We start from the raw sequence: 12,267 nt of genomic DNA, 5'->3' as shown, positions 1-12,267 counted from the left end.
CAGGAGGAGCAGGGTTTGGGAGACCTGCCCAGTCTAGTTGAGACATGACAAGTTCAAAAAGCAACTCAAGTGACTGTCCAGCAATTGTTTCTCTATCATTTTAGAAATCATATGTCAGAGTCATAAACTGGATATTCTGGAGTCTTCAGAACTCCTCAAGCTGATTTATTGGCTCATCCATCTGAGGATGGAGCTTTCTGCCTTCAGGCACAGCTGGACTCAGGGCTCAAACCTCATGAAGTTTCCCTCAGTACCAGCTTCTCTTCCTGTGATAGACTCTTTCTCTTCTGATATCGTGATGAAAAAGTTGGCCACTCACCACTCCAGGCCTCCATCTTTACAACTCATAATACAAAAGTAAGACAATCTTGCTTATTAGGTCTAGCAGAAAAAACCTAGAAAGGCCTCTGATTCGCCCAACTTAGCTCAAGTATTCATTACTTAATCGCTGTGATCAAGGAAAGGAGGTAACGTGGCTCAATCTAGGTCAGTCTAATAAGGGAGGAATTCTCCAGTGGAACTAGAGAGAAGATGAAAACGTATGCTGTGCAGAAAAAAAAAAAAAAAACAAATAGTTTGAATAGCTTGAATGGTAATTGAAATTATGAGAGTGAATTTTGATATCTAGGGAGAATTTGTAGATTGAAAAGAGCAGGAGGCAGAGAAAATAGTCATTTTCAAGGGCAAGGTGGAAGAAGAGGAGTACTTTAAGAAGAAATAGACTATTATGAGAATCAGGGGAGTTCGCTGTTATGGAAGACAAGAAAGAAAAATGTTTCCAGGAGGAATAGGAGTTAACCACAATGTCAGTGCTGTAGAGTAAGGTAAGGACTTAGCAATTTTAGTGAGAGCAGTCACTCTCTGAGAATGTTCATCACATGGGCATGAAGCCAGACTGCAGTTGGTTGAGGAGTGAACATGAATGTAGACAAGCTTTTCTGAGAAGTTTGGATGAGAGCAGGTTAGCATCTGGATGACAGCTGGAAGGGAACACATTCCCACTCTTGGATCTGAAGCTATAGCACCAGCCCCACTATCCTGGATTGTATATCTCTTTGGATTCTGGATGCCTGCCTGGACTACATTAGCTGAGTTCTTGATCTCAGTTTTCAATCCCTCTTCCACCCCTGCCCGCTCCAATCATTCAACATATTACCCCAGCCCATGGCTACCATTATTGCCTGTGAGCTTCCCATTCTTTCATTGGCTTGATTGCCCCTTCCTTCTCAACATGCCATATAGTTGGAACTATCAAACTGCATCCTATTGGCAGCTAGTACTGATAGCAGAATACTAGCCATTTTTTAATCCTATTTAGTGTAGTAGTTGACAGTTCAATAGCTTATTGAATGTGTGAACACTCATCATCCATGCCCTAGCCACTTATTCTTCCTTTCTGTCTCACAAAAGGTTTCTCTCCTTTCTCTAAAACTAAATCTACCACCTATATTCTGAATTCCAGCCCTTACTTTATTTACGGTGTTGCTGTTTTAATAAACTGTTTTCCTTAGAGCATATCACTTTTTCTCATGAGCTCCTTCCTTTTATGCTATTAAATATGCACATATCCACTGACTTAAAAAGAGTTGTGGGCCAGGCATGGTGGCTCACGCCTGCAATCCCAGCTACCTGGGAGGCTGAGGCAGGAGAATTGCTTAAATCCAGGAGGCAGAGGTTGCAGTGAGATCGCACCACTGCACTCTAGCTTGGGCAACAGAGCAAGACTCTGTCTCAAAAAAAAAAAAAAAAAAAGAGTTGTGGATTTGTTTTTTTTTTTTTTAACTTGCATTAGGTTATCATCCTTTTAGCTACTGTACTGTCATGTAGTGGAAAGAGCAGTGAACCAGAAATGAAAACAACTAACTGGTTCCTTCCAACAACATTGGGTAAATGACTTTCCCTCTCTGAACCTGTTTTTCATTGGTAAAATGAGTAAATTGAAATGATTATCTCTAACATTCTTTTAATCTCTAATGTTCTGTGGCTGATCTGAATCTACAAATAAGGAACAAATATTAGGAGCCTCCATCTCCTACCTATCAATACTTTTGGGGTGCTTAGGTAGCACATACACTAAAATTGGAACAATGGGGAGAACATTAGCATGGCCCCTGCAGAAGGATGGCACACACATTCATGAACACTTCCATATTTTTAAATAAATAAATAAATAAAATATTTGGTTGCGTGGTGGCTCATGCCTATAATTCCAGCACTTTGGGAGGCCGAAGTGGGTGGAATGCTTGAGCTTAGGAGTTCAAGACTGGCATAGGCAACATGGCAAAACCCCGTATCTACAAAAAATAAAAAAATTAGCCATGGCGGTGCACACCTGTAGTCCCAGCTACTCAGGAGGCCAAGGTGGGAGAATGACTTGAGCTTGGAAGGCAGAGGTTGCAGTGAGCTGAGATGGCACCACACGACACTCCAGCCTGGGTGACAGAGTGAGACCCTGTCTCAAAGAAAAAACAAAAATTAAAAAAATATATAAAAACTAAAATACATTTGAAGACTTGCTTCCTGAGAAATATAAAAATGGCCTTTGTATCCTGTTATCTATTGCCACTACAATACTGCATTTTGAAACACTCAAAATTCAGTAGCTTAACACAATAAGCATTTATTTAGTTCTTGAGTTTGTGGGTCAGCAACTTAGGCTGAGTCCAGCTGAGCAGTTCTTCTGGTCAAGGTGAGCTCGCTCGTATAACTGGTGGTCATTTGGTTGTATGCTGATCTCGATGACTGGGCTCTGTTCCATATGTCCAACAGTCTAACTTAGGCATGTTCTCAAAGAGACAGCAGAGAAACCAGAGACAAATGCAAACACACAAAGCCTCAAGTTTCAGGGTCCAAACTGACACACCATTACATCTGTCACTTTTTTTTTGAGACGAAGTCTCACTCTGTCACCAGGCTGGAGTGCAGTGGCACGATCTTAGCTCACTGCAACCTCCGCCTCCCAGGTTCAGGCAAATTCTCCTGCCTCAGCCTCTTGAGTAGCTGGGATTACATGTGCCACCACACCCAGCTAATTTTTGTATTTTTAGTGGAGATGAGGTTTCACCATGTTGGTCAGGATGGTCTCAAACTCCTGACCTCATGATCCACCTGCCTTGGCCTCCCAAAGTGCTGGGATTACAGGCGTGAGCCACCGTGCCCGGCCTACATCTGTCACATTTTATTGAGCAAAGCAAGCCATCAAGATGTAAGGAGTGGAGGAATGGAGAGGAACTGCAGGCACAGGCAAAGGGCATGGATTCAGGCAAGAGCAAAATATTGGGACCACTAGTGCAATCAGTTTTCTTAATTCTCATTTTTTATCGCGCCTCGGCATGTAGCTTGTAATATCTATTACTACCCACTTTCCTTTCCTAACTAACTCAACACATTTCCTGAACACCTACTTTGTGCAAGGCACAAAACTTTCTTTGAAAGGGTAATAGCAGAGCAGAAAGCACCAAGGCTTTGGAGTTCAGGCAGACCTATATTCACGTTCCACCTCTGCCACTTACTGTGAGCAAAGTATTGAATCCAAACTTCTTCCTCTTCTGAAAAAAAATGGAGGGAATGATCTCACAGAGTTAGTATTAGATGAAGAGAGCAATGCGAAAATCTGTGTTAGCTTCATAATTTTCTCCTCCTCATCTTCCTGGCTACTTTTCATAAGTCTATCATCCAGCAACTGTGGTCATCATCAAGACTGTGCCTGGGACACATTGTTCTCTCGACATGCATCACATCTGTAAGCTCAAATTTACACTTCTAGCTATGACTTCTATAATACTACCCTCCATGTGCCTATCTTCAGTGGTCTGTAGAATATCACCACTGTGACAGCCAAAGTCAGTTCCCCCACAACTGTTAGCACACCATTCTTCCCGACGTCAGACATAAAGGTTAGAAATCGATTCGCACTCTTTTCTTCCCTCCACCCTCCTCCAAATCCAGTTCTCACCATGTCCCCATTTATTCCTTTGAGGTCACTTTCATCAAGATACTTCCCTTGAAGGCACCCTATTTCCCACCACAGTAAGACCTAACGTCACAATTCCCTGGTTTTCAATACCTACTCTCAATAATTTGGTCTTATCTTAGCCAACTAACTTCTTCCATTTCCCAATTCAGTTGAATTCACTTGAACTTCTGCGTTCTCATTAGAAAATGAGAGATTGTATTAACATGAAGAACAACCAATTGCATTCTTGAGACTGCCTTTGTAACCCAGGAAATACTTCTCTGAGCCTATTTCTTTAGCTATTAAGATAAGCTAATTAGCTTTATCTACTTTGCAGAGTGACATAAAATAAAGGCACTAGGAGAATGAAGTGTAACAATGCATTGTGACTATGTAAAGAACAAGGTGCCACACTCTCACATGTGCACATGAACAGCTATACAGACAGACCTGCTTGCTTCCTCTTACCTTTGCTTAAAAGTATTCTCTACCATCAGGAATGCCCTTCCTCTTCTCCTCTTGGATGATACAAATTCTCTCAATACTTCACAAACTTCTTGTTTTTACTGATTCACCCTGCTATTTTATTTGGTACCAAAAAATAAAAGCCATGATATTTTTCAACTGTTATGTGTGTAGGGCAATGTGGAATTTTGTTTCTCCAAGTAGTTTATAAGGCAAAAGCAGGAACAGGTATAGTCCCCAGCAGAAATCTGAAAACCCAGTTTTTTCTCACCAAGCTCCTAAATTGCCCGATTGACCTGGCTTAGCTTCACTCAAGTGGGTAGGTATGGCTTTAATTTAGCAAAGAACCAATATAGAAAAAAAAAAAACAAAGGAGTTTTGCAGTCATAAAACCTGAGTTTGAATTCTGGTTGCACCATTCACTATGTGACTCTGGGCAATTTAATCTCTGAGCCCCGGATCTCTCATATTTTTTTTTTTTTTTTTTGACACAGGGTCTCAGCCTGCCACCCAGTCTGGAGAAGCACCATCGAACCTCACAGCATCCTCAAACTCCTGAGCTTGTGCAATCTTCCCGCCTCAGTTTCCCGAGTGGCTGGGACTACAGGTGCACACCACCAAACCTGGCTTTTTTTCTTTTTTCTTTTAAGAAACAGTCTCCCTATGTTGCCCAGGCTGGTCTTGAACTCCTGAGCTCAAGAGATCCTCCCTTTTCAGGCTTCCAAAGCACTGAGATTACAGGTGTGAGCCTCGAAATGCAGCCATATCCAACTTTAAGGATAATGCCTCTGATCTCAAAGGCTGCTGTGATCAGAGGAGATACTGTTTGTAAAGCAACTAATAAAGTGCCAGGCATGATATACAGCATTTGCTCAGTAAGAGTGACTTCCCTTTCTTACTTGCTCCCTGCACAATCTACACAGCATTCAATATTGTCAGATGACAATATATCTGAAATCAGTATGTAGCAAGTATCTCTGTGCCTTCAGTACAAGAACAGGCATGCACAAATTCTTTTTCCAGTGTTTTTATTTGCACATTTAATAGTCACAAATCTTTTTACAGATTTCTTTTCACAGGTTTATTATTTATAGAAAAAATCAAAATTAAAATGGAGTATCGAAACGGACCAAGAAATTACCAGCAGTGATGGCAAAGTACAAAGGCTTCGAAAGAACAGAGTAAACAAGAGCAGTGGTGTGGCCACTTTCCATCAGGCAGAACACTTGACTTCATTAAGGCAAAGCCTTTACTCTGTTACTTCTTCCTCCCACCTAGTTTAACCCAAATAGAAAGACATTCTATTCTCAAACTACCACTCTCTAAGGTCGTAGGAATATAACTGGCATGATAAGCAACCAGATGCATCCCTTGACTATTAATACCTAAATAGACAAGTTAAAATTGTGATGCATGAACCATCCCTCTGGGAGAATTAAAAACAAAGAAGCAGAAGTTGTTTGATTCTTAAGATTGAGAAAAAGGGTTTTATGTGCGTGGTGGTGGTGGAAGGGGGGAAAAAAGAGGTTCAAGGAGGGATAAGGGCAAGAAACCTAACTCTTTCCAATGTCTAACTGTTCTTATGTTCTCAAATGCTGCTGATACAGTGTTCCATTACTCCGAAAACAAATGGTATCTATATCCGGTTAGTTCTAGGGTGCAAAGACTAACAATATGGAAAATACCTTGGGGAAGGGATGTATTCATTTTAGGTACATAACAATGGAATTCAAAATTGTGTCCATGTTCTCATCTAATGCGTTATTACTGTTGTAAATCAAATTACCGTGTGACCCTGGACAATTTACTTAACCTCTCAGTGCCACAGTTTTCCACATAAAACGAGAATTGTAGCATTGGAATTAGAGGAGATGCATGAGAAGCATGGAAGAATAGTGTCTGGCCAAATCAATAGAGACAGAAAGCAGACTGGTGGTTGCCAGGGGCTGGGATGAAGGGGAATGGAACTGACTGCCAACGGACCTGGGGTTTCTTGGGGAAGTGACAAAATGATCTAAAATTGGATGGTAGTGATAGCTGCCCAACTTTGTATGTGAATATACTAAAAACCACTGAAGTGTACATCTTAAAAGGTGAATTTCAGCCAGGCATGGTGGCTCACACCTGTATTACCCGTGTTTTGGGAGGCCAAAGCAGGCGGATTGCTTGAGCCCAGGAATTCAAGACCAGTCTGGGCAACATGGCGAAACCCTGTCTCTACAAAAACTACAAAAATTAGCCAATTAGGTGTCGTGACGCATGCCTGTAGTCCTAACTACTCAGGATTCTGAGGTGGGAGGATCGCTTTGCTTAAGCCCAGGGAGGTTGAGGCTACAGTGTGCCATGATTGCACCACTGGCACTCCACCTTGGGTGACAGAGTGAGTCCTTGTCTCAAAGAAAAAATTAAATTAAAAATAAAAAAATAAAAGGTGAATTTCATGGTAAAGCGTATTTCAATAAAGTTGTTACTTCAAATATTTTTTTAAAAAATAGAATAGTGCCTGACACACAGTAAGTGCCAAATAAAGGTTAGCTATTAATATTAGTAATATCATTGTCATTATTTGGCCATTCTATGGTCTGAGTAAATCCCAAGAAATTCTCTATTTTTAATAAAAGCCTACAGAATCTAAAAAAGTGTTTCTAATTTATATAAATGAATTAACATTTATACATTTATTTCCATCAAATTTCTCAGAAACTAACAGTCTAAGGATCACAATTTCAGTGTTGTGCACTGAGCTAAAACAGCTGCATGCAATGGCTGTCTTATCAAATCACGATAAGCTTTAGATAAATTCTAATGACCTGATGTTACCCAAGAACTTGAATGGAGAGATTTTCATTTTTGCCTCCAGGAATAAACAGGAAGTCCAAATACAGTTAGTAGTTATATTATATAAAGTATACAATTAAGTGTCCAAATACAGGCTTGCTAGCCTTCTAGTGACATTTTGGGAGATACCGTTTATAAAAAGACAAATATAGTAAACAATAAAATGCTTACCAGTCTCATGTCCTGTGACCCCACCTTGCCCAACAACAGGAAAACCCCACCACAATGAAAAGATCAAAATCAACTAATGTAATAAACTTCTTCAGAGGCAAAAGACTTAATGATTAATGGTTGACTTTTAAGACTATACTGCACATTCAACTATGTTGGCATCAATTGAGTTTTTGTACTCTAAACAGCATTAAATCCAGTCTTTACCCTTTCTATTGCTAAAGAATATGACAACAGAGACTTGGTCTCAGACGTAGGAGCAGCAAGTGATTACTCATGATGGCAGTGATGCGCCACATTCTGCAGTGATGCTCGCATGCCTGAATTTCATCTGAAGCATGAAGTCCCCAATTCCTGCAACCGGGTTTCCTTTGTTGGAGTCCCCTGTCCTTGCTGTCTTTACTTCTATAATCAGCTATGTGCCTTTGCAGCAAATCAGGAAAAGCTACGTTGATGGTTACAACTTCCAGACATTCAGGTTTTAACTTCCATCACAGAAAGCCGTGCACTTTTTTGCCTACGCTAAGAAAATATTTATTCATCCCTTCAAGCCACTCATTTTCAGAAAGACAAACATTTTATCAACCTTCATTTAACCCTCTTCCCATTTAGAAAACAAAAACAGAGATAAAAAACTGCCAGTGCTAATTTACATAAACATACTCTTTGAGGCTGAAGCAAATCTAACCGACTTTCAATGTGAAAAAATACAAAAACTGAGTTATTTCTAAATAGAACATCAGAACTGTGTTTCAAAAAAAATGGATTCATCAAATGAATCTTCAGCCAACAACTTTTCGAAAATGATGTTAACGTCATGCGTAGGCATGCTACGTTTTCTAGGATTTGACATTTTCAGAGGTCAAGAATGACTATATTTTATAGCTGGAAATACCGCTACTAAAAAAAGAATGCTATAAATAGAACGATGTCTTTTGTTTCCAAAGTCAATATACTAGAACAATATGAAATATTTCATGGCAAAGTTATCTTGGGGTAAATGCTACAGCCACACATGCCGCTGGTGAGTATTTTCGAGGAAAACAGAAAAAGGGTTAAATCAAATCAATAAAATAAAATCATTCCCTAAGTCACCCAAGAGCAAAGATAAAAACACAGAACAAGCTGCCGTTAAGTCCCAATATGTGTAAACCACCCACAGTGTACACCTACACAACCTCCCCAAAGCTGTGGCCTTAGAATTTCTGACCAAACAATTAGCCTAAGTAAAATTCAATAAAGACTTAATTCCCTTTGAGAAGCATGGCTACTTCTTTAATTTTACATTATATTCATTGAGACAGATTATGAAACAACTTCGGCGGAGAGAGAGCTTTAGTGGGAAGTAAGAATTTCAGACATTGGAAAGGGATCATTAGAACCAATTTCAAAATGAGGATCAGTTCCAAAGTATTTTCTTTACTAATTCAAAGTTGAAACATTGTCTCTGTGTACACAAAGGTTTATTTTACAATTTAAAAGGTAAATTGTAATAAATAGAAATATGTAACAAAAAATTCTGGACAAGGTGGGAATCAAGGGGACCCACTTTGTAATGTTTTGTAATTACCATTCCAAGAACCCATTTGGCCCAGTATTCACTTGGCTTATGTGGGGATGGAGAAAATATGAGTTTGGAATCATATATCTACGTGTAGGTAGTCTTTAAATAAAAAAGGAATAAATATTTAAATTCTATGATAAACAAAAAATGTGGAATAAGAAAGTCCTATGTTTATCAACTAATAGTATATTTACAATGAGTGTTTTCTGCCTGACACCTAATCTTTGTCTGTTAGATGTGCAATTTATAGAAGGCAACAGTTCATACTGCTTTAAAGGAGCCCTGTTTAGCTCAGAACCAACCTGTCCCAGATGCTCTGCTCCCTGAAAAACCTTCACACTTGTGTGCATAAATATCTGAGAGTACACGTAGGTGCACATGTGCAAAATGTACTTGTCTAAAGGGGAGCTAATTAGCTTGACAAAGTCTAAAACCAAGAAAATAAACTGCTATTTCCCAACCCAAAAAACACATCTAATGGAAAAACTGCTAAGCCCACTATGAAAAGGCAGCAGCTGTACACTCATCCCATCTCACGTCATGCTCTAAGCATCTAGCTGTTCTATTAATCAGCCATTGGAACACTAAATCCCTCCCTGTTCACATGGTTAAATGCAAGCTTCTGATTTAGCTTTACTTTCTAGTTAAGAGGCCAGACTACAGAAAATAATAAAGAGCTCCTTTTAACTATGCTGCATCTAAACTGCCTCATTCCACCCTAAGAGAAGGTGCCCACATGATAATATGGACTAGAGATCTACCAATCTAAGCTTCCTTAGGTCTTCTTTTTGGATAAGCTCTAGCACTGGAACATTGTCAATTTCAGTCAAGAAAAATCACATGTTGACTACTAATATTTTAGACTGAATATTCAAAGCTAAAGAGCAAGATTAAAACTAGAGTGCCAACCAAGATGCTGTTAAACATGGCAGAAAGGTGACTATACACAGGGACCAAAGAGGCTGATTCTTTGGAGGCCCTTTGCTCTTTTTTTTTTTTTTTTTTTTTTAAAGCAACAAGTGTAGAATTTCCTCTGATCAAATTCTGAATATTGGTTAATGCATGTTTTCTCATTCTCCATGTATGAACCCCCTCCTAACCTCTCTCATTGCCTTTTTAAGCTTAAGAGAGAGAAATAAAAGAAAATGGATATAGACCATCCATTTTTATTTGTGAAAAGAGAGGCATATTCTAATAGTCATAAGGCAATGTGTTTAAGAGCTGCACCAGAACCAGTATTCTCAAAACTAAAAATATTTACCAACTCTATTCAACTTGTAAGTCATATCCATGTGCTTCCCAAGTCACTGATTGTCACCCAAATGGACCATGGTGACTCCATCATGCCTTAAGGTGGCATTGCATACTGTGTGTAGTATGCACATGTAGTTTTAAAGAAATGACATTAAGAGAGAAAAGAATAGCCTTTCAAACATCAGTTCCTCACAAAAGTGGTGACAGTGCTATACGGCTCCCTTTCAATCTCCTCACCTACCCAGTTACCAAATACCTCCAGAATTAGACAAAAGAGGGTCAGAGACAAAGTTCCATGGTGAATTGCATCTTTCAGATGTGCTTTCAATTCACTGGTTTTTAATTTTCCATTCTTGATTTACTGAGGAGTAAAGGTGAGAATCATCCAACTGATGACAAAGTAAAACAGGAAAACAGGATAAACAGCTAGGGCTCTGCGGTTTGGAGGCTGGCTATCAGCAAGGAAAGCTGTGGAGGCTAAACAAAACAAGACAAAATAAAAAGGAATGTTTAATGCAGTAACATTGTCACAACTACTAACATTTACTAAACATTCAAATGCTTGACATAATCTGGAACACAGAATTACACTAAAAGTTTAGTTATACTGGTGTTCCTCAGAGATAAAGGCATTCTGGAAGGTAGTTTTTCAGAGAGGCGAGGGTTTCTTATTTCAAGAACTAAACCATTTTCGATGGAAACCTTTCTAAAAGGAGTTTTTACTCTTTTCTGGAAAAGTTACTGAACTGTACTGAAAAGGCTTATAAAGATGTGTAAGGTTATTCACTCCTATGGTAAATGGCCTTGGGCTGCTGTGCTTTTGGAGCTAACTGTTCTTCAGAAATTATCAGCTCTTTTAAATGCAAGCCCTCTCTTGTCCATCTAAGAAAAACCTATTCATCATTTTACTCATCAAGAATCACCCTTCTGGCCAGGCGTGGTGGCTCATGCCTCTAATTCCAGACTTTGGGAGGCCAAGGCAGGTAGATCACCCAAGGCCAGGAGTTTGAGACCAGCTTGGCCAACATGATGAAACCCTCTCTACTAAAAATACAAAAATTAGCCGGGTATGGTGGCGGGCACCTATAATCCCAGTTACTCAGGAGGCTGAGGCAGGAGAATCGCTTGAACTCAAGAGGCGGAGGTTGCAGTGAGCCAAGATGATGCCACTGCACTCCAGCCTGGATGGCAGAGCAAGACCCAGTCTCAAAAAACAAAACAAAACAAAAGAATCACTCCTCTCACTGGGTGCCATGGCTTGTGCCTGTAATCTCAGCTACTTGGGAGGCTGAGGTGGGAGAACTGCTTGAGGCCAGGAGTTCAACACTGCAGTATGTTACGGTTCCACCACTCCACTCCAGCCTGAGTGACAGAGTGAAATCCCATCTCTCTTTTTTATTTTAATAGAAATAGGGTTTCACCATGTTGGTCAGGCTGGTCTCAAACTCCTGACCTCAGGTGATCCACCCATCTTGGCCTCCCAAACTGCTGGGATTATAAGCATGAGCCACCACACCCAACCTCTCATCTCTTAAAAAAAAAATAATAGGAGGTGGCTGGCAAGATGGCCAAACTGGAACAGCTCTGCTGTGCAGCTCCCAGAGAGATCAATGCAGAAGGCAGGTGATTTCTGCATTTCCAACTGAAGTACCCAGCTTATCTGACTGGGACTGGTTAAACAGTGGGTATAGCTCACAGAGGACGAACTGAAGCAGGGTGGGGAGTTGCCTCAACCAGGAAGCACAACGGGTCCAATAACTCCCTCCCCTAGCCAAGGGAAGCTATGAGGGACTATACCGTGAGGAATGGTGCATTCTGGCCCAAATACTATGCTTTTTCCATGGTCTTTGCAACCTGCAGAACAGGACTCTCCCTTGGGTACCTATACCACCAGGGCCCTAGGTTTCAAGCACAAAACTGGGTGGCCATTTGGGTAGACACCAACCTAGCTCCAGGAGATTTTTTTCATACCCCAGTGGCACCTGGAATGCCAGTGAGACAGAACTGTTCACTCCTCTGG

General features: G+C 40.3%; 1 protein-coding gene and 1 non-coding gene across 2 annotated transcripts in view; one reads left to right on the top strand and one right to left on the bottom strand.

The window, feature by feature from the left end:
* Positions 1 to 2,053: 2,053 nt before the first annotated feature.
* Positions 2,054 to 2,156, top strand: LOC118150755 (U6 spliceosomal RNA). Its single transcript, XR_004738903.1, has one exon. It is a non-coding gene; the product is annotated as a U6 spliceosomal RNA (small nuclear RNA).
* A 3,275-nt stretch (positions 2,157 to 5,431) lies between these two features.
* Positions 5,432 to 12,267, bottom strand: part of YIPF6 (Yip1 domain family member 6) — a 41,586-nt gene continuing 34,750 nt past the window's right edge. Inside the window, exon 7 of the mRNA XM_002762955.7 lies at positions 5,432 to 10,724. Coding sequence (XP_002763001.1) covers positions 10,606 to 10,724 — 119 coding nt within the window. The 3' untranslated portion in view covers positions 5,432 to 10,605. The remainder of the gene's footprint in view (positions 10,725 to 12,267) is intronic.

Source organism: Callithrix jacchus, chromosome X, assembly GCF_049354715.1.
Source record: "Callithrix jacchus isolate 240 chromosome X, calJac240_pri, whole genome shotgun sequence".
NCBI lineage: Eukaryota > Metazoa > Chordata > Mammalia > Primates > Cebidae > Callithrix > Callithrix jacchus.
This window is presented reverse-complemented; position numbering and strand designations above follow the sequence as displayed.